This window comes from Phasianus colchicus, chromosome 1, assembly GCF_987193195.1.
Source record: "Phasianus colchicus chromosome 1, bPhaCol1.hap1.1, whole genome shotgun sequence".
NCBI classification, from domain to species: Eukaryota; Metazoa; Chordata; class Aves; order Galliformes; family Phasianidae; genus Phasianus; species Phasianus colchicus.
Genome location: NC_143436.1, coordinates 167,495,688 through 167,522,218, shown reverse-complemented (window position 1 = coordinate 167,522,218; position 26,531 = coordinate 167,495,688). Strand labels below are relative to the sequence as shown.

Below are 26,531 nucleotides of genomic sequence, written 5' to 3'. Positions count from 1 at the left end.
TATTTTAGCAAAGACCATTAAAGGTTTATGAGAACTAGCCAGCAGACCAGAACAAGTAGTCTCTTTGGAACAAATATTTGACAGGAAACAATCAAAAGTTCTGGCCCATCACTTGTCCACCATTAAAAACATTACGCCACGGTACAGAAGGTCTTGTGAATCATAAATTTCTCATTTTAATTCCACTGATCTATTGCCAGATCAATTTTAAAAGTGAATGGAAACTAGGTAAGCAACATTTGAGTTTGAGAGCCATCATCCCTATGCTGGGGACATGTGACAGTATGTGTTTAGATCAAAGAAAGAAATGGAAACAGAAGAAGTTTTGTTGCTTTACAGCAGCTCCCCAGGCCATTTCAAAAAGCAGCATTCATAGCTCCCAACCAACAGGATAGGCTTGCAATTTTCAGAATAGCTCAGCATCATATTGTGTGTTTGCCAATGCAAGCTGGTTCCACTTGCCTCAAATCTCAGCTGTCAGAGAAGTGCAGAAACAAAGGCTGCATTTCCAACGTGTTGGGCCTTAAGCAGTTTTGCCTCTTGAATATTTTGGAGAAGATGCGCAATCAAATTCAGCTTCTAACTCACAAACGACACATATTTGTCTTTGCTGTGCAGATCAGGGTACAACACATCAGGGATGAGGGGCAGGAGGAAATTCCAAAAGACTAAGGCATAGGAAAATAACAATTTTCAAGCCCTATTCATCTACCACCTAGATCTCAGGGCCCTGTATTCACCCTTTGCTCTCCCAAACAAGCAGGAACAAATTCACACCAAGAATCTGAAGAGTTGCAGAAAGCCACACCATGGACAATATTCCAGCAAGCTACAACTGAAGTTTGATTTGTGGGCACAGTATAATTCAAATCTGAGACCAGATTTTCTGCAAATCACCCCACTGCAGCCCCAATATCATCAAACAATTCATGTGATTTTGAGCAATAAACGAACATTTCTAGAAACAGTGATCTTAAGGCATGGATGGAAATTTCAAGAAAAACACATCACTGTGCAGAATAAGAAGGGACAATTCAAATCAAATCTCAACCACTACCCTCAAATTTCTTTTATCTCAGGAGATACTGGATTACATTCATGGAATAAGCTGATATCTGAAATCTTCTGGAAACATGCAGGCATGTTGCTAAGCATCAATTGCCATTACTTTGCCACTGAAATTTAAATGATGAGAAAAGGAGAAAAATAGCCCATCAAAATCAAGACTATTTGTAGAACACCATTTCACATTTTAATTTCCTGTGTAAATATTTCTAGCTGGAACATGAAGCCGATCTCTCTGAAAACCAACCGAGAGAACCACTTAATTAGCGAACAGTTGTCACAGTTGCACCAACATCTGCTGTCAGACAGTGATTAAATCTGCAGCTATTATTATCTATAATGAAGAAAAGTCAACATTACTGAATGTCATCATAGAATCTCTTGCATTCCAAATAGAGTTCTTTGCTATAAAACAAACACTTCTGTCTCAAAGGCCTTCCATTCTGTCCACCCATCAGTTACATCGGGGAAAAGGCATTGAGTGTCCTGCCAAAGTTACCACTCTGCCACCAATTTTATGATGAGTTTTCTAATCTGTATTCTTCAAAAACCAAGAAGCTCTGACTGTACTTTTCCAGCTTCAAAAGCTAAAACTCAAGTCTTGAAATTGACCTGAAGAACCCTGAGCTGGTATCTGTACGTTGGTACACTGTTGAGATGGAAGGATTTATCTTGGAGCAGTCCATGAAACCTGATGTTTTGTTTCCAAAACTATGATCACATGGAGGACTGAAAAACCTCAGTGAAAGTGGAGAGACTTACATGAGAACAGCAACCTAACTTCACTCCCAGCTGCAGACTATGCTTATGTTATAAAGGACAACATTCAATAGGTTCTTGATAGCTTTCACTATTTTCATTCCAGTAACTAAATTAATTTATTTTACAAAGACAGCACTAAAAGAATATTCATATTAAAAAGCCAAGGACCACAACATTCAGTTAGTCATGCAACTTTAATTTAGCTTCCATATGCAGGTGTGAAGTCTTCGGTTACATGATTATACTCTTTTTGAGAAGAGGACCTTCATTTACTTCACCAAATGGATAATTCTTGTCAAGTATGCAGCTGTACCATACCCTTGTTCATAGCAGCCTTCAACAGGTATTTGTCTTATTTAACAAAAGCTAATTAAACACTGTTTTTAGACATAAACATTCATTTCTTTCTAGCCTTTCTGTTTAATTTTATGTTTAGTACTACATTTTTTGAATGCTGAAAAGTGCACCTTTATTTTCTCAGTGTACTGCCAAAATATGGGATTGGTTTTGTACCCATTTAAATAAAGGAATAAGTGAAGCCTGCAGAGTTTAAGGACAATGCTGTTCACTAATTTTGGTTATCAAGAAGGAAATTAAGACCTCCTTTTTCAGTTTTATCTATCTTGTATACACGTATTCAAAACACAGCTTCAATTGATTTCTGCAGTTACTCAACATTCAACACTGCTGTGATATAGGTTGCGGATTATCAACGGAGGTGTCCAGAAAATAAAAAACATGTAGCTACTGATTTGGTCCAAAATATCATTTAAGTGATTTCACCAGGATTACAGAGAGATAAAGTGTGATACAAAGGCACAGAATACAGAATAAAAGTTTTTTATTATAGCTTAATTCTTTATGAATGTCCTTTCTCTTCTGGGTAGCTTCACTCACTATTCACTCTACAGTCTTTAGAAAACGTGTCAAAAATCCTGGAAATGATGAACATCCAACTAGCATATATGCAATGGCCCCTGCAGTGGGTAAGAAGAAAAGAGTTCTGTGGGGAAAAAAAGCAATCAACAAAAAAAGACCAAGTGCACGAAGTGCAATTACTGAGATAATTTAATCCCTGTGTTTTCTTATTGCTTGAATCATGATCCTAAAGTGTTCTTTCAACGTTGCTTTGCCTGTGCAATTCATCATAGTAGAAAGCATCTCATTTAAACTGTAATCTTCAGCTTATTATGTATATTCTGCAATCAAGATTCAGTCACGACAACAAAAACACTACAAAGAAAATGCATATTAAAAAAATGCATTCTACTGTCAAAGACTTGGACAGAAAAATGGTGTTAATACAGAGTAATTGTGGCTTAAGAGCTTTGAAAGAGTTTCTGTAGATAGTGATCTAGACCTATAGGCCAAAGTATTACATATATTCCTAACTTTACCTGACAACCTCTTAAACTCCTGAGTCTACAAGCAAGCTAAGCTCTCAATAACAGAAACATTTGTGGAGCATAAAGAACAAAAGCCTTACTTGATTCAGCTTGTTTGAGACAATTTTGAAAGCAAATATTTAATCTCCTTGTCCTAGTAAAGACTGTGAATGAACGTAGAAGAAGATCACTCCTTTAGATAGCTAGAGGAAAATCTTTGTTCATCAACATCACACACAGACAACACTTTAAAATTCCTTTTTGTTTTGAGAAGACATAGAAAAAGAAACTGGTGGGAGTAACAGCACTGTACAACTGTGGACAAATAAAACTAAATTGATTTTTTTTTTAGCAGTTAAAGGAATGTAGCCTAGTTTGATAGTTTGATATGAATTTACATCTCAGTTTGACAAAAGTATCAATTCTTTGACTTCTGAAGAGACGTAAGTTCACACTATCTTCAGTCCCCCCACTAAAGGCACTCTGCTTCCCAACACTGGCTTACACCAAACTTACAGGGGTGTCCTCAGAGTGGCCTGCAATTAATTTGGTCAACTTTTGCCAGAGGATGCTGGAAGGAAAGAGGTGCTGAAAAAAGAAGGCACCCACCTTATTTCCAAAAGAAATGAGGCTTGTGCAGTCAGGTCTGAAAAAAACATTTAGGTAGTGCTGCTGGAGACCAGCAGATCTAAGAGAATAAAATATTAGAGGACTAATCTTCCAAAGTATCGTAAACTGCAAAGCATTAGAATGAAACTGGTTTTTATTTTTACCAGTATCTAGAAGTCAAGAGACAGAGTACAAAAGAGTACAAAGCCTCCAAGCTATTTTCAAGACAGCTTGGTGTGCCAGTAACCCAAACCACTGAAAGGAGAAAGAGTTTCAGTATCTCTCAAGAAGCCTCTCATGCTTTTCAACACATGAGATAATAGAGAAGCTCGGGATCAATGACCACACATATAATTGAATTTAGTATAGATATAAATGGATTCCCAGAGTAAAGCAGCATTGGAGGCTTCAGACATCAGGCATGAATATTTAAACAGGTTTATTTCAAAGATGCAATGAGAAAAAGTAGAACAGAACATGTCAGGGGAATATTAAATCTCAATACCTACTACATCATCTTTTCAAACAATATATATTGCTAGCACTAGATAAGTAAAAAATGGTCAACTGATGGTCAAAAGATGGTCAACTGCATCAGAAGTGCACATGACAGAAGCAAGTAAATATGAACTCAAGTCACCTAACAGTTTCAGAGGAAGAACTAGCATCAAACCAAAGTACCTTTTTACATGAACAGGTATGGAACTGGGTGAGAAGTAAGAGTATTCCAAGACAAAAGCCAACCATCGACTGATTTAGATTAGATGGATAATTAAGGTACTTCTTTTATTTTTAAAAATACTGGGGGGGGGGAAAGATAAAATAGATACTAACTGGTAGCTAAGAAGAAAGTGGAGGTAAACTTCTTAACAGATAGATGAGTATCACAGTATCTACTGTGATTAAACCAATCCAGGCCATAAATGTTTATGAAACTGAGGGCAAAGGAGAAGCCAATCCAGTCTATCATTAAGAGTCATTGGTAAAAATTGGTGAAAGATCAATTGGCACCAGAAAAATGAATAAATGTCATAATAGTTTGTAATAACTTATGCAGACAGTTGACGAAGTCCAAATCTGGAAATTTCCTTCAAATTAACATCAACTCCTTGGAAATAAGAACCATACTTAGAAGCACTAAAACCACACTCTGAAAACATTTAGAAATGATGAGCTATGACCATTAATATCGATGATCTTATAACTCCCACTAATCAACCTTCTAAAATAGCTATAATATTAACTTACAAAAGGATAAATACATTATGAAGGGAAAGGAGCCTTTCTTTTCCTTTTCCTGATTAAATATAGTACTTGCACATAGAGGCAATACAACTGCATTTTAGCTAAGCATATGATACTTCCATCTGCCAGTATCAGACATGGGAAATACCATACTTGCTTTAAAATTGTCCAAATGACTTACACACAGCAGAAAACATATACCAGAGAAGCTGGATGTAGCTATGCTACTTCTAATTTCTGTGAAATGAGTCTGTACAGTTCCTTGATAACTGCACCATTAGTTACCTAAAGGTATTTGATAGCATTAATGCACATAATCATATGCATTGGTATTATAACAGCACTGATAAAAGAAATGTATTTGCAGTATGCTGACATGCATCCAAAATGAAGTCTTGAATGCAGCAATAACAGTTACTCCTTTCTGAATAGTTAGCTATTTGTAGTATTTCATGCATAGCAAGAAAGTGACATTAAAACTCGCCTCTACATTTCATATGCATCATAAGGTCACATTTATGCCTTCTTTTCTCCTGTACTTTAACACTAGCAGACTTACCACAGCTTTTTCAGAGTACTCGCAGCAGGAAATACATAAGCTTTTTCAGGTTTATTACAAACACTTGTTTGCAAAAGATCATTTCTCCAGATCAGCTTAAATCTGAAGTTTTAGTCACACCTCCTTGTTGTTTCTACTGGATTTGTTTAACCGTAAACTGCAAAGGCATTTAATATCCCTACCCCCTCACTGCATGACAGAATTTTTAAAGCAATAAATCTCTCCTCAGTGCAGAACAAAGCGTTAATAATTGTTAATGACGTGGGGCAGAAAGTACCATTCTGACTTTTTTCTTTTTTCCTGAGGAATGCTGATTCTGCACACCAGTAAGACTATTTTGCTACACATCTGCATTTTTCAAGTGCAAATCAAAGAAATCCTATCTTTCCTTGCAAACCATCCACCCAGGCAAGCACATTCCAAACTGGTAGCTGCAGCAGAAGGAAATATTTTATTGAAATGAGTTAGAAAAAGGCACCTGGAGCACAAAGAGGGTGAGCCACATCATTAGTAGCCACTCTCCCAAGAGAAAGCCACTCTAGAGAACAGATTTCTCCCTTCGGGCTTTTTGCTAACTCATTATTTTCAGAACCACTATTTGTCTTAAGCTGTCGGTAATTTAGATACGTACACAACATTTTAAAAGCAGGGAAGAAATTCATTTTACCTTCGCAGGACAGGCCATGAGAAGTGACTCCAGAGAGGCTCTCTCTGCACACATTGCAGAAGGTGGGTCGGGCATGGGAGCAGGCGTACCAGTTATGCATCCCTGAGAAATGTTCCACATTAAACTGTGCCGTCTAGTAAAGGAGAAGTTAAGACAAATTTGCAAGTACAGAACACAGCTACGGTGACTGAAATTACCTACCGTTCCACATTAAGGGGACAGTGCAATGTTAGTGACAAGTATTTTCACAAGGATACTTAGCTCGCTCTACCTCCGAACTTCTAAACAAAAGTATCACAAGAATCCCGTAGCAAGCTCTTAATGTGAAGCTTTATCCTGACATTACGTAGACTTTTTCACACTAAGAAAGGTAAGCTATCCTAGCTCTGTGTCCTGATGCTTGATCTGTTCAGCTGGAGCAGGTAGCACCAACAGAGAGCTCAACTTACCTCATAGTGTTCCCGGGACTGTACGGACTTCAGAGAGCTTATCCAGTCCTCCATTTCTTTTCTGTTCTCAGCACACAGTATCAGCCTCCTAAACGGAGTGATTATCTGAAAAAGATTCACATTCTGGTGATTCCAGATGGCAAAACCCATGACAGAATACAGTACCTAATGCAACATTTTCCATGAGATGATGCAAAAGGAAGACACACCCTAGACCACAAGACGTTCAGCACTTAACAGTAATATTTTCGTTACTACACTACCAATCACAAAAGAGTTTGGTTTTCCTTCTGCAGTTCCTAAGATTCTAATCAGGCTTCAATATAGGCTTTTACAATGTCTATTGATCGTGCCTCCTTCTCAGCTCTTTGTGCACTGAGGCTTAAGTACTCAAACAGAAGGCACTGAAAACAATAAAAGAACTGTTCTAGAAATCAGTAATTGATTAAGATTGCAATCCTAGTTACAGAAACTGCAAGGTCCAGTCAAATTACAGGACACCAAACAAATAAACACATACTTAAAAAACAAAATCCCAGAAGTCTTAACAACAATAAAAGCTTTCCTTGTACTTCCCAACATCATATATTGACAATAAACTTACACAGTTTTACACATACGAACAGTTAAACCAGAACTTTATATATAAAGTCTAGGAACACATACAAATCTTTATAGAGAGACACAGAGAACAAATGCAAACATCTGAAATCAAATCCTACAATCCTACTGGAGCAGTCGAATGAATTCCTGGAGCGAGTTGATGCTGAAGAGATTTCAGTGGTCTGGCTTTAGATACTAGAATTCTGAAAATGCTCTATCTAGGAGGTTTATTCAGAGCAGAAGCTGTTTCTCCCTTTCCCTCACCAGTAGGAAAATAATTAAAATACCAGCAAGGCATCAGAAACTATCATCAGCTAACTCCCACTGAAATTATTTTGAGCATTGCACAAAAATAGATGAAACAGTTACTTTCACAGCAAAAAAAAATTAAAACAAAACAGGTACACAAAATCAGAGGGAAGTTATTTGTAGTTGGCTTTTTTTTTTTTTTTTTTTTTTTTTTGTAGGATGCCTGAAAAAATTAAGTGCAATCTCTATCACTCACACCTAAATCCACTGCACAGCACCTACAACTCACACTTGCAAATTACCTAAATAAAACAAAGAAAGGACCACCAAAAAATGCCATCCCTCAGCACTGCTTGAAATACTACAGGCTATGGATAATAACATTTGCAGAACATTAGCAAGCACTCACCTACATCTGCATTTACTTACCCAGTCTCTGCTGCAAATAGTCTCTAGCCTTGATTTGTCCTATCCACTTCTTCATTAAACTGAGCTGCACTTAACGTATCTCAGAGGCAATGCAACTGAAGTGCAGCAAGCTGCAAGTCACATGGAAGAGAGGCAAAACCCTTTGGGTTTGCTTTCTTTTCCTCTTTTTTTTTTTTTAAACGTATATACTTCAAATGGAAGGGAATAGTTTCTCTGTTTTCTATTTCCTTCAATCTTGCCTAAGCTTTTTAATAAGGTTTATTAGTAGCTATCTGTGACTCTTCCTAAAGAACAGTTAATGCAAAGAGCAATGCTTCTCTCATTAGTTTGGAGCCAAACAGACGCTTTATTACTTCAAAATGTTTTTCTAGGCCAGGTCATCAAATGAAGCCCAGAAAAGCCATTAAATCATAATATAACCCTGGCTCCAACAACAATCAGCATTCTTCAGGAATTTCCAGGTTTCAGCAGACTCAGAAATCTTATTTGCACAAATTCAGCCATCAGATTATTTCTTATTATCTAGCATGACATTATATACAGATTAAGCAAGGAAAAAGCCCACCCAAAATGCTGTGTTTCAAATCTGTTCTCATTCCTAGTTCAACCGTGTAACCAGATGTTGCAGAATGCCATTAAGCAGCAACAACTGCACTGAAGACTACTGAAAATCTTGATATTTTCAAGTAACATCTATTTATACTGCTCTTGTCTTTAACAGTATCAATTGTGGAAATCCCCTAGGTATTCCACTCTCCTCTCCCAAAATCAAGACCTCACTTCAGTTTCTCACAAAGAATTATCTGCTGCCAGCTGAGATCAGAGAATCATAGAATCATAGAATGGCCTGTGTTGGATGGGACCTCAAGGACCTGGACACAGTACTCAAAACGAGGCCTCACGAGGGCAGAGTAGAGAGGGATAATCACTTCCCTATCCCTGATGGTTACCCATACCAAGATGCCCTTTGGTAATCCACAGCATCAGCAGAGGGCTGGTAAATATGACAGAGGACAATAGCCTGCAGAAACAACTATAAAGGAGTCTGGTGGGCACACAAATGTCCTGGTAACAAAATTATGGCACCAAACATCACTAACTAATGCATACAAACAACAGAAATTCCTACATCCCAAGTTCTTATTAATTGTCCACTCCGAGTACTTCAAGATCCAAAGAGTTAAATTATATACTGATGGTCACATGAATGATCAGTGCTGTAAAAATAAAGTTGTAAGGTACGTAAATGTAAATATTGCATGATGATTAATCTATATCTTCTCTTTACATGTTTCTAGCAACAAACCTCAAGAAAGAATATGATACGTGAAAGAAGACAAAATGCATTATATGCTAAAATATTGGCAAGACTGGGTGGCAGAGAGAGAGACAGAAGCCACAATGTGCTCTCATTATTTATTATTTATCAGGTACAAATATTGCTCTGAAAGTAATGCTTCTTATTTACTTCTGTGGGAACTACAATAAAGAGCTCAAAAACATGTTTGATAGAGCAAATTCTCATCTACAAAACGGTTTTTCATCACAGTCACCACCAGAAGCTATGCATTCACTCCAGCAATGAACAAGAGTCTACATCTCGTGCTCCTAACAATCTGCACCAGTGGAGGTGACCACTGTCCTGTTGCCACTGCTGAAATGCACCATCCACCACCTCACTCTGCTCACATCCACTGTTCAGTTTCCATAAATGTTGACTGAGGGCCGATGAACGTCAGTGTGTGTCATTATTTTTTTTTTTCACATGGAGGAATTCAGAGACACACCTTTGCTTCGTGTGTACTTCCACGTCAGACACCATTCTGTCAGACTGCCTCTCTGCTGCTACCTGTCACACAGCAACAGAATGGAACAAGATACTGGTGGGAAGGTGCAGCTTCTACTGCCCTACCACCAACATTTGCCTCAGTTGTCAGGGCCAATAATAAAACAGGAGGCATTACTTTCAGAGCAGCTCTCATAATTTACATACTATGAGAACTCAGGGAATCAAGGAAATGATTATCAAACAAAAAGTGGTGGTTGTTGGGGTTTTTTTTGTAACTCGTCACTAAGACTTGAACAGTATTTCCAAAGGCTGTGTAGGAGACTGAGGTGTGTCTAAAAAGGTATCTAACAATTTCATCAAGAATAGATGTGTCATGTACTGGAAAACACAATATCTCCCATCCTTCAACTTAGGAAGTCCATAAAGTCCAAAAATTACTAAGTGTTATGAGGTTATGCAAGAGGAAGAATCACTGTATGTGCCCTGCTTCTTAAACTCCTTTCATGAACAACTGCTATTGCTGTTATAGTACTCTGATTCAGTAGTTTTATGTGCTTTACAGAGACTCAGTATCTTGCTTGTCCTAAACTCAGAGTGATTTCCTAGATCATCTTGTTTGCATTTACACAGAAGACATGCTTTCTTATAAATGCTCATGGAACTCTATGATAAATTAACCTCAATAGGATGTTTGGAGTGCATTTATTCCACAGAATTAAAGACAGTTAAACCTGCATGCAGGCATAATCAAAATTAAAATGGTTATAATTGTCTTTAAAGTTAATTTGTGACCATGTAAACTTGGTAATCTCATCTTATTGCATGCAGCCATATTCATACTCCTGTTGTCTGCATCCTTTCTTTTATTACATATACCTTTTTTTTCATGATTAATATTCACTGCCCCAAATATTATTATTTATAGATCATTCCTATATTATTTTTTTAATATTATATATATATATAATATAATCAGAGAAAAGAAGAAATTGTATAATATAATGGCAAAGGAAGTACCACAGAAACCACTGGAAGATCACTGGAAGAACAAAATAATAAAAAAAAATTCTTAAATCTTGGGGGAAGTACAGTGCTAATGGTTCACATGCTGACAAAGCAGCAGACAAATCAAGAAGAATGAAGAAAGACAGACAAAATGCTTGAAAATAAGCAGATTTAATTTAGAAGATTAAGTTGCTTTGAAAATTTTCACCCTTGTCAGGTAGCCAGGAAGAAGTCATTGCTGGTTTGGGGAGAGAAAATTACTAAAGCCAGATTCTTCAGTATATTGTAAAGTAATGAAATTGAGGTAGTGGGAATAAAAAGCATGTTTAATGCAGAAGGTATAGGGAAGGAGAGAGGATGTACCGTCTGAAAAGCCAAAGGGAAACAGTACAAATCCTGAAATATCAGAAGGAATAAAGAATGTCAGTATAGAAAGAAAAATGGCCCATTGTTGTGACAACATTACTGTTCTGTTCAGAAAAATAAGGGGCTTTTTCACTGAGAATAAAGGACAGATGATGAGGACATTTCTCAGACTGTAACCGTACAGGACTTGCCATAAATTTGGATTTTCTGACATACTGAAACTAAGATAATTTGGCTTCTAGAAAAAGTATGTGTACTCATACATATATATACAGATCTAGAAATTGTATTGATAAAAATGACGAAGTCAAGTTTTGCACCACTACTGCAACTTTTACTTCAAAGAGCACTTACAAGGAAAAAGCTCAACACTCAAAAAGAGATAAAGTTACCAGTAAATTCACTGCAGATTTGAAATAACCTTTTGCTCTCAAGAGGACTAACTTTACCAATAACACTCTACATGTCTTCAACCCCATGGCCTTATATTTGGGGAACGGCTGTTTAAGAGGGTGGATAGTGATAAGACAAGGGGGAATGGTTTTAAACTGAGACAGAGGAGGTTTAGGTTAGATATCAGGAGGAAGTTTTTCACACAGAGGCTGGTGACACACTGGAACAGGTTGCCCAAGGAGGCTGTGGATGCCCCATCCCTGGAGGCATTCAAGGCCAGGCTGGATGTGGCTCTGGGCAGCCTGGTCTGGTGGTTGGCGACCCTGCACATAGCAGGGGGGTTGAAACTAGATGATCATTGTTGTTCATTCTCTTTACTGCCATACAGAACAAAGAGACTGCTGTAAACATCTCCCTTGCACATTCACAAGTTAAAACATTTAATCCCTCTTCCAAAGAATAACTCTTCATCTTACCATCAAGTCACAGAAAGATCAGTCAAATAAAAATTAACGTAAGGGTGTTCTAATTAAGTATTCCTAGAATAAGGAATACAGTACTTACTGATAGGTACATCAATTAATACTGATACCATCTGGGATACTTCTATGTTTTCAAAAAGAAAACAAGAGTGCTATATTACAAAATCACAGCTGTCAACAATGCAGTAAAATGGCAACTCTTGTGGATCTTCTGGAATACACCTCCTCTGCTTCCCTTCTCATTATAACTATATTTTTAAAAAACAAGTCCTTACGTTTTATTTGTGCATGTGCGAATGTCCCTAAAGTCACAAATTCACCTTAAAAAAAATGCATTAATTATTTGGGAATACTGGCATTTCACAAGTGCTGAACAACATTGTAATCTCCTATCCAAAACCAAGCCAAAACACCAATTCAAAGAAAACGCACACATTACATTTTCTAATCAAGAAAATAATGGTCCACATCTCGGCAGCAATTGCAAAGTACCCTACTTCCTGCAACATGATATTTGCATTAAAGCACCTTGTGCTGCTCTGAACTATTATCAAGCATTAGACTAATAGCACTTTCTATAACAGGTCTTGAATTGGTTTAGTAATGTAGAAACATCACTTAGAACGAGAAGCAGGTGGGGGAATAGTTTTCCTCTTCTTCGAACAGATATAATAAAAATACATTTCTGGAACTAATGAAGAGAAGGCAATTTAACAAGAGAGCACATCCGCACCTTTCCACTCAGGGACAGCACCTAATGCCTGAACATAACAGAATGACTGCTTTGTGACTTCTCTGTCCTATAAAATGTTGAGGAGTGAGTTCTGGGAAGTACCACCGTGTCAGGACAATGGTTCTTTCCTGCCCTCTGTCTGCCCCTCCTTTTCTCCTATGACGAAAGGTTGAGGGAACTGGGCTTGTTTAGCTTGGAGAAGAGAAGGCTTCTGGGAGACCTCATTGTGGCCTTCCAGCATATAAAGTGGAGGGGGTATGACTGTTTACGAGGGTGGATAGTGATAGGACAAAGGGGAATGGTTTTACATTAAGATAGGGGAGGTTTAGATTAGATATTAGGAGGAAGTCTTTCACACAGAGGGTGGTGACACACTGGAACAGGTTGCCCAAGCAGGTTGTGGATGCCCCATCCCTGGAGGCATTCAAGGCCAGGCTGGATGTGGCTCTGGGCAGCCTGGTCTGGTGGCTGGCGACCCTGCACATAGCAGGGGGTTGAAACTAGGTGGTCATTGTGGTCCTTTTCAACCCAGGCCATTCTATAATTCTACGATTCTGATCTCCCTGTCCTCACGGAAATGAGGACCATGTCACTCACACTCATGGGCCTTCTAGGATGAACGAATGCATCTCTGTCATAAGTGTTAGGGGTAGGCTGCTAGGGTTATTGATGAGTGTCAATCTACCAGACAGAGCTTGTCTGCAAACATCCCAATGATAACAGTTGGGCAGCTTTCTGCAGTACTTTCAATTCCTTTGGGTTAAGGATACTAAATAAATGATACAGTGCTACACTATCAAATGTGTAGTAGGTACTTTACAGTGAATTGTCAGTATTACTTTATGAGATGAGCCAAGCCAGGCAAAAGTACAAATTACCAAACAGAAAGAGCTGAGGATTTAAAAGCAAGGTGAGTAATGGATGGCTATTATATTTGCTTAAGTACAATACAGAATTTGTAATCAGATCAATTATCTGTCTATCCCACTGAAAAAAGTTGCTTCCCTCTTTTTGCTGGTCTTCTCCTATTTTAATTGTTCCCAATCTCACAAGTAATGAAACAATGTGTGATTTCGGACACATTTTGGAAATCTTAGGAGGGGAAAGAAAAGATGCCATGCAGCATCTCCCACACAACAACCAAAAGGCAGGACAAACACAGATAGCTCACAGATGCAGGTACATAGTCTGCATCAGCTTCATTTTGCAGAAGAATCTAGCCCAAGTAACTTATGTGGCTTTGCTTGACCACATCCCCAGCAAAAATGAATAGGAGCACATCCCCCCCCCCAAAAAAAAAACATCCAGGCATATGAAGGACAAGTAGGTGACAAAGACTGGTTAATATGCGTTCACCAAAAAGAAGTCATGCTTGAGAAACTTGATAACCTTCTATGATGAAGTGACTGTCTTGGTGGATGAAGAGAAAGATGTTTTGGTATTTCTCCAACTTAACTTCAGTAAGGCTTTAGGCATTATCCCATAAGCTGCTCATATGGAAGTTGATGAAGTTACGATTGTAAGCATGGGCTGGATAAACACACAGTGAAGCTGACTGTAAACAGCATAAATGGCTGTGTCTGTGATGCAAAGTTTAGCTAGAGGCCAATAACAAGCAGGGGGTAAGTACTGGGTTCAGTCCTGTTTAATATCTTAATTAATGATCTAGATGATGGGGCACAGCGTACCCTCAGCACGTTCATAGATGACAGAAAACTGAGAGTAGTGGCCAATGCACCAGAAGGCTGACATCCAGAGGGACTGTGACAAATCACAGAAATGGACTGATGGGGAACCACACAGACTACGAAGTGCAAAAACCCACATCTGAGGATAAATAACCTCCGGCATCAGTGTATGTTGGGGACTGTCCAGCTGGAAAATAGCTTTGCAGAAAAGAACCATGATTCAGCAACGTGCCCTTGCAGCAAAGCATCCAGCACAACGCTGGGCTGCATTAGGTAGAATATCACCAGCAGGTCAAAAGAGATGATCCTTCCTCTCTACTCCCAATGCAAGAGAGACATGCTGGAAGGAGTCCAACAGAGGACCACGGAGATGATGAAGGGCCTGGAGCACCTCTTCTGCAAGAGAGGCCAAGAGAGCTGGAGCTGCTCAGCTGGAGAAGAGGAGACTTAGGGGATCTCATCAAGACCTGAAGGAAGGTGCCAAGATAACAGAGCCAGGCTTTATTCATTGGTGCCCAGTATCAGGATATGAGACAATGGGCACAAACTGGAGCAGAGAAGGATCCATCCAAACACCAGCAAACTGTGTTTTTGACTGGAATTGACAAGAATTGGCACAGGTTGCCCAAAGATGCTGTGCAGTTTCCCTTCTTGGAGATATTAAAAAGCCATCTGGACACAGTCCTCAACAGTCAGCTCTGCATGGCTCTGCTGAAGAAAGGAGGTTGGACCAGATGGCTTTCAGAACTCTCTCCCAAGCTCAGCCATCCAGTGATTCGGTGAAAACAGAATCCAGGTATATCAAGAACTCCAGCTGCAACATGGAACAATAAAGCAGACATACAAAGTGACCAGCAAAGATCATTCTGTCAGAAATCATTAGTTTCTCAGTTCTCATGTATGCAACATCAATCAATTGAAAAAAGAAAAATATTACTCCTTCAGGAATACAGCAGGACAGTTACAAGACCCAGTATAGGAAAGATTCATGATTTTGGACTGAAGAGAGTTAGAAATTTGTATTAAATCAGTGCTTAAATATAATAAAGGCAAACAACCAGTTTTGTAAATCAGGGAACCATTCTATATAATCCAAGGTCTGCACGTTTCTTTAAAGTTCTTGTATATAGTTTTGTGCTGTATGTCAGCATGCAATGCTCTCAGTGCCTGCTTCACAAGCTCATTACACAATAGCAGATGGGATGTCTTCAGTGCTTAAAGGAAAACACTGAGTTACGCATTCAATGGCATTAGGTTCAAAGCTACATAAAGTAGAAAGAGCAGCTATTTTCTTCTTCTGTAATACCAGATTCCTGTTTAAACATAAATCAGCTGTTTAGAGTTAAGGATCCTCGCTCAGGAGAAGCAGGAAATTTGTTCAGAGTTTACACCAGCAACACTGTTTATGAAGTTGTTTTGTATACAAGAACTGCACTGAAGGATAAGGTTTTTTAAGGTTTCTTCAGGCGTTTTACTTAATTACTTAAGTACTTAAGTAAAAAGAGAAAGATAGAACAGTGAAGTGCAAAACTGCAGGAACAATGAAAGCTAGCAATCCTCTTTCACTAATTCCTACAGCACTGCTTGCTCTCCAGACAGACCTGTTACATTGGTGTCACTATGAGTTCAGAGAAGGAAATAAAAGAAATCTTCAGTTTATTTGGTCATTTTGCTGTGTTTCAAGAATAATAATAGTAATAATAATAATAAAACTCTTAGAAAACTAAAGGAAGAAAAAGAAACTTGCATTTCCCTGACCTACTTGAGAAAAAGTTCTGCTTAAAATCAAAATTGTGGAGAACAAGCTCCAGGTAAACACAACCAGAACCAAAATATACAACACAGACCACAATGTTCACATTTTAATGACCCTATTTCTTCTCTTCTGAAAATTGTTCAGCTGTATTGTAATAGCTCAATCCCAAGTGATTTATCTATGGATTTTAGCTTCATAGCTGAAATGCTTTATTGCTTTTTCGTAATGAAACATAAAGCTTCAATGTCTCCAGACACTCCAGGGAAAGGGAGACAGTGCATCATTCAGAAATAAGGAGCTTAAAACTTGAAAGTCACACCCAAAGCTTCCCAAAGAGCTCTCAGCTTCATTACTTCTTCTTGTCACTGTCAGAGGCTGGGAGAAAATGAGCAAATGCTAAGTGGAGGAAAAAATCTAAGTGCATTGCAACTGCACACTAATTGCTTTTGTCTCTCCTTTTTTTTTTTTTTTTTTTTTCCCTACAGCATAATTAATTTGCTCTATCAGTATTTGTTTTGTTTCTAAGCTGCCTGAATACAGAAAAAAAAAAAAAAAAGGACTAGAAAATTGAACAAAATGGAATAAAAAGCACTTTCCCTCTGTTTCTGCGGTTTGAATATTGCTTAGGCTGGGAGCATCAAAAAGCCTTCTGTCATTTAGAGGCTAATCAGTATCTATATGGAACAGCAGATAGCTCACAACTGGGGAAAAGCTGAATCCATCCAAATAGTTAGCTGTCCACTCAAGGCTGAGTCACACTGGGGAGGCCAACAGCAAGGAACCTGAACTGTTTCCAGCCATACTGCCCCTCCCTGAGAGATCAAGAGGATCTGAGATATTTAGGGATGTTACTCCAGGACTTCTGTTTACTTTGCCCCAAACAGCAAATAGGGCATGGCGAACGTCTGCATGTGACATCCATGTCTTGAAACCGTGCTGTTTCACTTCTCCTTCTGATAATACCAAGTGCAGCACTTAAAACGCAATGTTGCTGGGAGGGGGGATTCAGCTTAAGCAAAAGCACTTTAAGTAAAGGCACCTACAAAAGTGTTTGAGCTCCTATCACCAGTGTGTGCTGTTAAGACGTTGTAACTGAACTTGAACTCAAAGGAAACGTAAGTCTGCCCAAATCCAGGAAACTGTTACACAACTATTACTATTTATTTTAAATTATTACGCAATTGACATGGGAGGATACAATGAAGATGAAGCCAGGCTCTTTTCAATGGTGCCTGGCATTAGGAAAAGCACTGGCAGAGGCTGCACAGGGGCTGTGGGGTCTCCTCCTTGGGGATTTCTCAGATCCACCTGGACGTGGCCCTGGGCACCCTGCTCTGGGTGTCCTTACTGGGGCAGGGGCTGCAGCAGAGGAACCCAGAGGGCCCTGCCAGCCTCAGCCATGCTGGGGTTCTGAGTTGAGGCAGTCTAAGGAGTATTCATACAAGACTGAATTCAGTAACGTGTAAACCATTTGAAATCTGTGGTTTAGGTAAGTTTGTCAAGAAGCAGAAGCATGTTTCAAACACAGATTCATTCTTACCAAACAAAGAAATAAAACTTCAGATAGATGTACTCCAGAGTATTCCTACAGAGAGAAGTTCAAAGGTTAATCATCTAGCTAAGAACAAGGCAGCAATACAGAATTGATTGAATTCTTCACATCTTAAAAGCAGTGAGAGCAGTAACCTTAAATCTCATTACTATGGAAACTCTCCAGCCAGATCCAGAAAAGGAAGCAAACAGACAACGACAGCAACTGAGGGAAGGCAACCGGAAGGACAACATGTCCCATCGCTGGAAGTGTTCAAAGTCATATTGGATGCAATTTTAATCAAACTGATCTACTGAAAGATGTCACTGTCCACATCAGGGGAGCTGGACTGGATAATCTATAAAGGTTGCTTTCAGTATGAACCACTTTGTGATTCTATAACCATGTGGCTGTGAAGCAGCTGAACCTTTTGAGGGGACTGTGGAGCAGAGAGGGAACCTCAAGTAGTAGTAGCTGAAACCAGAAGAAACCACCCAAAGTCTGGTGGGTGAAGCCAAAGCTGCAGAGTTGGTCAGACCATCCCATCCCAGGAGTCTCCCAAAACAGGAGTTGTGAGTTGATTTCACTTAACTACACAAAATAACAAAAAAAAAATAAAATAAATAGGAAAAGAGAAGCAGCAGAAAGACCAGAAAAGGTCAGCACACCCTTTAGGTCACTGGACAGAAGAAAAAGCCTAAAAAAATTACTGAGGTAGAATACTGTCTGAAAGAGGCTTGAGGCTATGATGAAAGAAACAATCTAATGTTCATTGAGACTGAGCTGCAGCAAATTGGATTTTGTAAGCAATAAGAACAGCATCAGAGACATAACTCCACTGTCATCCATAAGCACTTCTGCACTTTATAAATAAGTAAAGCTTCCAACCCAAACCATTCTAAGATTCTATGATTCTGTGACCCTAATCCTTGGGCTAATCACTTGCAAGGATCTCCAATAATAAAATCAGAATGGTGCTGTATTACCCAAATAGGAAAAGAAACAAGGATAATTATGCCCATCTCGGAGACTTTCTCTGTTCAAAAAGACAGAAGTCTACAGTGCCCAAACTTAGAGAAAAGGTGAAAGGTTTGAAACTCCTTTGAGAAAATGCTCTTCGCATTTCCCCTTGATACAACTTAAGGAAAGTTAAGCCTTTCTCCTGTTCCCCAAAGAGTTCCCTGAAGCTTTCCATCCCTGAAAAAAAGCCTCATTTGGAACTCAGTCTGGGTGATAAAACAGGAAGCAAAACCTGTCCAAGTCTCTAAGAAATTTTCACACCATCTACTCAACATATTGCAAAGGTCTGGCAACACACTGTTTTAAAAGCCCACAGTTAATATTAAAATTTAATTTTCTAAAATCAATTAGAAGCAGCTAATCTCGACAATGGGCATAGAGCTGACTGATGACAGAAGAAGCAGCACTGAAATAAACTGCTAAAAAGCAATAAGCCTTCAGGCCCTGTTACAATATTTAACTTTAAATTCTGCTGAATGTCATGAATAAAGTGGTTGAGTTTCTAGTACAACTGGGCAATCTCCCATTAAAACCAGCAAGTGTCCAGGAAGGTTCCAAGATGAGTAGAACTGGTTTATACTTTAAGTTGGTTCCACACAATTTATACACTGATAAACTTTACACCTATGGTCAAGATGAAGGATCAGTCAAAAATATAGATAGAGTAATCAGAATTCTAGAGGAAAATATGAAAAACTTCAGCCAATGGAGTTGCTGCAATAGATTATTTGGTCTCTCTAATCTATGTAGATAGCTCTGGAAGTAATGACTGCTATTTATTTCCATGGAAACTACAACAGATAGAAAGAACACAACAGCACTAGTTGATAGAGGAACTTCTTAAAAAAAAAAACAAGAGAAATACAGAAAAACAGTAAGTATATCTGAATTACAGAGAGTGTCAAATTAACAGAAAAAAAGGACCGTGGTGTTGTCCCCACTGGAAAAAAAATGTATAATGCATGGCTGCTGCAGCAAACAGGCAGAATGTGGAATCCAACAGGAATGCAAGGGAGTATAATTTAGAAAATATTATCAACCTCAAATGTTTACGACTCGTATTCATTTGGAACCCTTCGTGCCAACCTGGTCACTTCATTTACAAAATGACACTACAGAAAAAGAGCCAGAAGAAGAGCAAGAATGAGTAAGAGTACAAAAGAATATTTATAAAGATTATTTATCTCAGAAAACAGGCAAATCCAAAGGAGGCAACAAAAAGGATAGAACAAAGAAGCGTTTATGTGCTTCCACTGACTCTGCACAGCACTAGGTGAGAATACTTAAAGCCCAGGTTTCTACCCAAGGAAATATTATTCCACAGAATGGAAAATTAGACTCCCATATGGTCTTTAGCATTACTAAAACAGAGAAATCAGCAGAACAACAACAACAAAAAAAAGATATTGGACATTTCTGCAAGAATACCCAGAATCACCGTAATCAAAGTAATTGGCTGGAATACAAATCTTCATTTCCAGCCAGTTTCTGATTACTAAGAACTGCAATAAGCTTTCCAGGGCAGCCAATCTGTCTACTGTAGCTTCCATCCCCTCAAGATGACCATTCTCTGAAGCTGCATATTCAGTCAATGGATTTGATTCAGAAAGCTGAAAGTCGGAGTTACATTTTCGGTTGCCTGGATGACAAAGCTCCTATCACAGCTACTGGAGATTTAGTTAATTATCAGTGGAGTCTTTATTTAATTGAGCAAATATTGGAATCTTCTTTAAATGGTTGTTAATCTTATTGTTGTCACGTAGATTTGAGGGTCTCTAAACCATCACTGAATCCCAATTTGAAGATACGGCAAGCTGAAGCCCTAATTCAAGTATTATCTGGTACATTAATTACCATATTCCTATAGGGCATCTTTCAAAAAAACAGTGAAATTATTTCCTCTGTTACTGCCAGACACAATTTGATAAAAGGTTTAATCCAATTTTCACTTTTCAGAATATAAGAAAGAAATAAGATATAAGTAAGAAATTGAGCATTCACGGTTTTGTGTAAAAGTCTTATATGAACTAGAAGTTGCTTACAACAAATGCATAAAGGCCACTGTACAATGTAATACCTCAAAGCTAGAAATTCTACCCTGAAACTATTATTTGCTATCATACTTATCACAGAGGAGCATAATTAAATGTTTTAAACATTATTTGGATGAACTTATTACAGATGCAGACACAGAATGTCTGCGCATTTTATGTGAAACTAAGTTGGATTTATAATTACAAAGGGCACTGAAATCATGAATGTGGCTGAGCCATTGAAAGATGTCATGGTCAACATCCATAGATTTTTTCTTGTTGATGTGCCTTAAAAGTTCCTCACCATAAAAAGCAGGACAAATGTAGATACCTAGTCCAAAAATTAGCCTGTCAAGACCTATTTAGGAAGAGATTACTTGCTCAGAGAGTAATGAGGCACTGGCTCAGGCTACCCAGAGAAGATTTGGTTGCCCCATCTCTGAAGGCATTCAAGGTCAGGCTGGATGGAGCCCTGAGCAGTCTGAGCTGGTGGGTGGAGGCCCTGCCAGAGGGTTGCAACTGCATGGTCTTTAAGGTTCGTTCCAACCTGAGCCATTCTGTGATTCTGTGGTGTTTCATAATTGTCTTTCTTGCCCCAAAGAATTTCATTATTTGAATAAACCTGTTCAAGAATAATTATATAGTTAAAAAAATCCAATTTCTTATACCTACTAGAACATAACTATACCACTAACATTGCACTTGCTTAAGACTCCATGCTTGCACACTGGAGACCATAATTTAGTCTCATTCAGTCTCCGTCTTGTTTAGTGAACAGTGAAAATACTTTCCTAAAGGCACCTGAAATATTAGCAATTCATCTGCCATCCCTACAAAACAAAACATGTGAGGAATTACAGCTCTGGGCAAAACTGGTCACTGCCCCATTTGTTTTCATGCAATAATAGGGGACGCTGATTCATCCTAATAGTGTCCCCAAGAGGCAATATGTTGTGCAGCTACACTCCTCACGATGTGCAAAGAAAAGATAAACTATCCATAGAAGCAGAAGCAAAGCAAAGTGGATAAAACGTTCAGCAGAGCACTCAGAAACATCAGTGAGGACTCAGCATCGATCCCACCAAACTGTAGGCACAGGTAGAGCAAAAGCCCCAGCAGACTCCTATGTGGCTGATGGGGAAGACAATGTAAATCTCTGATGGGCTGAATTAACTTCTCCAACTGAGTTTCTCTCTTCCTATGGACTAACGTGCAAGCGAAAAGAATCCAGCCCTAAGGGTCTGACTTAAAGCCTGCTGAAGCCATAGGACATCATTTCCTCCATGTGTGAGGGCAGATAGAAATATGAAATGCATGTAATCTATTAGAAGCTACCCTAACACACTCTTGCTCACCAGGAACTATTTGCTGGAAATGATTTAGCTGTTCACTGAAAAGTAATAAAGAAAAAAGTAATAAAGAAAAAGCAGATGAAAAAGATAAGCTGTTTTAAGTTCAGTAGCTCCTGATTTTCATTAGGATCTATTTATTTACCTTAACATTCCCCTCAGCTTCAATTTGTTTGTAGCAAGAAAGGAAAAGTAATTCTGGTGAATAAGCACTGATATTTAGTTACGTAAAATATTCTACAAGCATGCACATCACAAATAAACTCAACCTTAAATGTGTGTTTAATGACTAATTTTAGGACTTGAGTTTTATCCACAAAAGAGCGTGGAAAATCTTGACACTTCTGTCCCCAAATAGACAAATTGGAAGGGGCAAAAGAAGGCAAAACAGTAGCTTCCACAAGCTGTGGAATAGGAGCTTAAGGTACATTTCTTAAAAGTGTGTTTTTCTTTAAATACCATTGTACATCCTATGGTGGATATTAATCATAGAATCACAGAATTACAAGGTTAGAAAGGACCTACAGGATCATCTAGTCCAACCATATTCCATCTAATGAAGTCTATATATGCTATTAGGCCAAAGAAAAAGAAGGAATACATTATCTACAGAAGGCAAGAGTTCAGGATTATTTTTTTACTTTTTTAACACCCTCCAAAAAAATGCCAAGAGATCACTTACAACCTAATTAAGTGACATAACACTTGTAAAACAGAACATAAAGGAAAAGGAACTTTAAGAAAGGTCAGATTATGCTTTTAAAGACAGAGGAACAAAATGTCTGTTTTTATTTGTAAGGAGTATTGCAGAAAATCTACCACCACCTCCCCCTCAAAACCAGTGTAGGCAAGGCCAGAAGCATCTTACTTTACCAAGTCATGTTGCTGGGAGACCAAGTTCAGCAAACACAAAGGAAGAAGCCAAAAGATTAAGTGAGATGATGACAATTACCATATTTCACAGTCGAATCAGATGGCACTTCAGTCCTGAATTCAACGCAGCAGTTATTTTTCAAAATGAATGTTAGTACTCCTTAAAGAGAGCACTGTTTGCTCCAAATTACCCAGGACATGAAAATAAACTGGTTTCTGAATTTGTTAAAGCTGTAGGCCCCAAGATTTCTTTTTCACTGCTGTCTTCCCCAGAAACCTTGATGCTAGTTACAAAGAATGACTTTGGTGAACAATGGATGGATTTAAAGGACTCAACTTGAAATTAAAACACCAAACACTTGCTTTATGAAACAGCAAGGAAAAAAAAACACCAAAATCATAACACCTTCCTCTCTCAAAATTTCATCAAGAAGAATATCTTATTTTGTAATGCAGTAACTTCATTGCCAGAGACTTCTTTTCTTTTTTCCCCTTGAAGAAACTACAGCGAGTGAAGTTTAGAACATCAGGAGATGCTGAGCCTTATGTGCTGAGTATTCCCGAATAACAAGTTACAGTCATAGTTACTGGGATTCTCAACTAATAATCTTTGCACATCTCCTGATTCCTCAGCTTTCCTGATGCCTGCCTGACAGCTGTAATTCTGTATAGGGGACAGACAGAAGCAGCTTCCCAGCAGTGAGAAGGACCTTTTTGGAAGGCAAGCCCTCGTGTGACCCCATCTGGAGTACTGCATCCAGGCCTGGGGGTTCAGTACAGGAGGGATGTGGTACATCACACTGTCACCCCTCATCAGAGACCTTCAGCTTCAAGGAGCCCTGCATTAGACTACCTTGAATTATAATACTGACAGCACTGACCATCTGCGATAATAGAAATCCTCAGGAAAATAGAAAATTTGCATTTTAGTAGAGAATAAGGGATATGCAGTTTAAGAGAAATTATACTGTTGCAGTTAGTTCAACAATTTGTGACCTTTAGAAGGACAACATGACCACAGTCTTCCCCATCGCTTCTTCTTGTTCAAAGAATTTACTTTCCCAGCATAAGAAGTGTGTCCAACATTTTTGCTTAATTCCAGACACGTAAAACAATAGATGGCAAGACCTCTGTGGAAAACACACCTGTAAACTTACAAAACTGGGGATTTCTGAAGACCCTTATTTCTTATACCACTATCAGATTCAAGATACAGCTGTGAGGCCAGTTTTTCACATAACTTAGAAACTGTTAAAGTAAGGACATGATCAGCAATTAAAAAAATATAAAATAGTCTTCAATATGACAGATTAGCAAAAATATTATTATAGGAAATTAAATCAATAACATAATTACATTTGAATCAATCTAGCATGCCACTTCAAAGAGAAGCTACAGGATAAAACCAAAAGTACTAATATTAAAGCTTGCTAAATTTTTAATGCCTTGTATCAGCATCTTTTGAAGTAAATGTTACCTAATAGATAGATATCTAACCTTCCAAATTCCATTTACAAAATTCATCTACCAAACTATCAATAGCTGATGAGATATGTCATTTTCAAATAAAGGAGATTTCATTTCCAAACAGAGGACAATGAGAAGGTATTCAGAGGATTACTGTTCTACTGATAATGTTCTACCTGCAGCTTTCAAGACCAACATTATAATGGTTCCATACCGTGAAGCTGTTGTTGACATTTTTTGTGCTCGATTCAGCTACGCTGGCATCAGACAGGTCAACTTCATCAAATATTAGGGACTGTGAATGGAAAAGAACACAAAAATGTTAAATATAGCCTGCGTCCAATGTGAAGCATGCTTACACTCTCTGCTTTCATTTCCTCATGTCCACTCCAACTGGAAGACAAAAATAAAATGAAAGCAAAAAAAGAAAAAACAGAAAACACTGTTGAGGTGACAGAACTTCCTACTTCACCACCAAATACATTTCTACTTGCTAACTAAGAGAATGCAAAACACTGGCTCCCAAAATGCATATTGCACTTAGGTTTGAGGCAACTCCAGATATCAGTACAGGCTGGGAGAAGAAATTGAGAACAGCCCTGATGAGAAGGACTTGGGAGATGGATTAAAAGGTGGACATGAGTCAGCACTGCATGCCTGCAGCCTGAAAAGCCAACAGTTTCCTGAACTGCATCGAAAGAGAGGTGGCCAGCAAAGGAAGGAGGCCTCGTGTGTGGCCCCATCTGGAGTAGTGCATCCAGGCCTGGGGGTCCAGTACAGGAGAGATGTGGTCCTCCAGGGAAAGGCCATGAAAATGATCAGAAGGCTGGAGCACCTCCCCTGTGAAGAAAGGCTGAGGGAATTGAGCTTGTTTAGCTTGGAGAAGAGAAGGCTCTGGGGAGACCTCAGTGCAGCTTTCCAGTACTTGAAGGGAGCTTACAAGCGGGAGGAGAAATTACTTTTTACATGGTGTGATACTGATAGGACAAGGGGGAATGGCTTTAACTAAAAGAGGGAAGATTTAGGTTAGGTATTAGGAAGAAATTTTTTAGTCAGAGGGCAGTGAGGTGCTGGTACAGGCTGCACAGAGAGGTTGTGGATGCCCCATTTCTGGAGACATTGAAGGCCAGGTTGGATGGGGCCCTGGGCAGCCTGAGATGGTGGGTGGCCACCCTGTCCATGGCAGGGGGTTGGAGCTGGATATCTTTAAGTCCCCTCCAATCTAAGTAATTCTGTGATTCTATGATATTGCTTTAAAGCCAGATAGACACAACTTTGGGGTATCTACTACATATGTTAAATGCAGTATCAGAGGTGAAAGATTCGCACACAGTAAGATAAAAATGTATTGACCAGTTATACAATGGAATTCTAAATTCATGAAAGAGAATCTATAATATGCTATCTGTAAAGAGGGAAAATGGAGCTCAAGAGCCACAATGGGACATAAAGCAAAAGAAAGACTAACAGAATTGCCTTGCTCTTTTTTAATCATATCTCACTCTTTCTCTTTTACACTATAGGAAGGAGAAATAACATAACTGCTTACTGTATGATCCAGCAATGTTTGGTGAGATTTAGCAAGTCTGGGGAGTCAGTGCTGCAGGGTATTCATGCAACTGCCTACTCACTGCTCCTCCTTTTCTCATCTTTATGACACAGATAACATTGCCATTCTCACAGCTCATATCTCTAGTGTTTTTTAAGACTTATAAACTGCTTGGGGTAGCAACAAGTGCAGAAAAGTGTAATAGCACAGGTGCTTCAGTGCTAGACTCCCTGCAGAGACTACATCTTCCTTGATTCATCACAGCCATACAAGTGTGTAGTATGTAACCATAGTCAAGAGTCATAGAAAGAGAGGTTTTAGTGCCTCATAATAGAATATTATTAAGAGGGTCAGCTAGAGAAGATGATGGAGACCTGAAGCACATCACCTACATCTCCAGTCAGATGCTGCAACACCACAGGATAGAGAAAAGTAATGACCGTTGCTATGGAACAGCACAATCTGAGCCTCTTCA

At 38.7% G+C, this 26,531-nt stretch overlaps 1 protein-coding gene across 6 annotated transcripts in view; it reads right to left on the bottom strand.

Moving 5' to 3' along the window:
- Positions 1-26,531, bottom strand: part of DGKH (diacylglycerol kinase eta) — a 167,543-nt gene that overhangs the window by 56,621 nt on the left and 84,391 nt on the right. For 3 of the 6 annotated variants that reach the window (XM_090131319.1, XM_031615605.2, XM_090131327.1), the window contains exons 4-6: positions 24,722-24,802; positions 6,742-6,846; positions 6,293-6,425 (exon numbers count right to left, since the gene is read on the bottom strand). In XM_090131319.1, the coding sequence (XP_089987445.1) occupies positions 6,293-6,425; positions 6,742-6,846; positions 24,722-24,802 (319 nt within the window). Of the gene's footprint in view, positions 1-6,292; positions 6,426-6,741; positions 6,847-8,022; positions 9,318-24,721; positions 24,803-26,531 lie in introns of those variants that run through there. The other 3 variants (XM_090131346.1, XM_090131349.1, XM_090131335.1) reach the window with 3 other exon arrangements.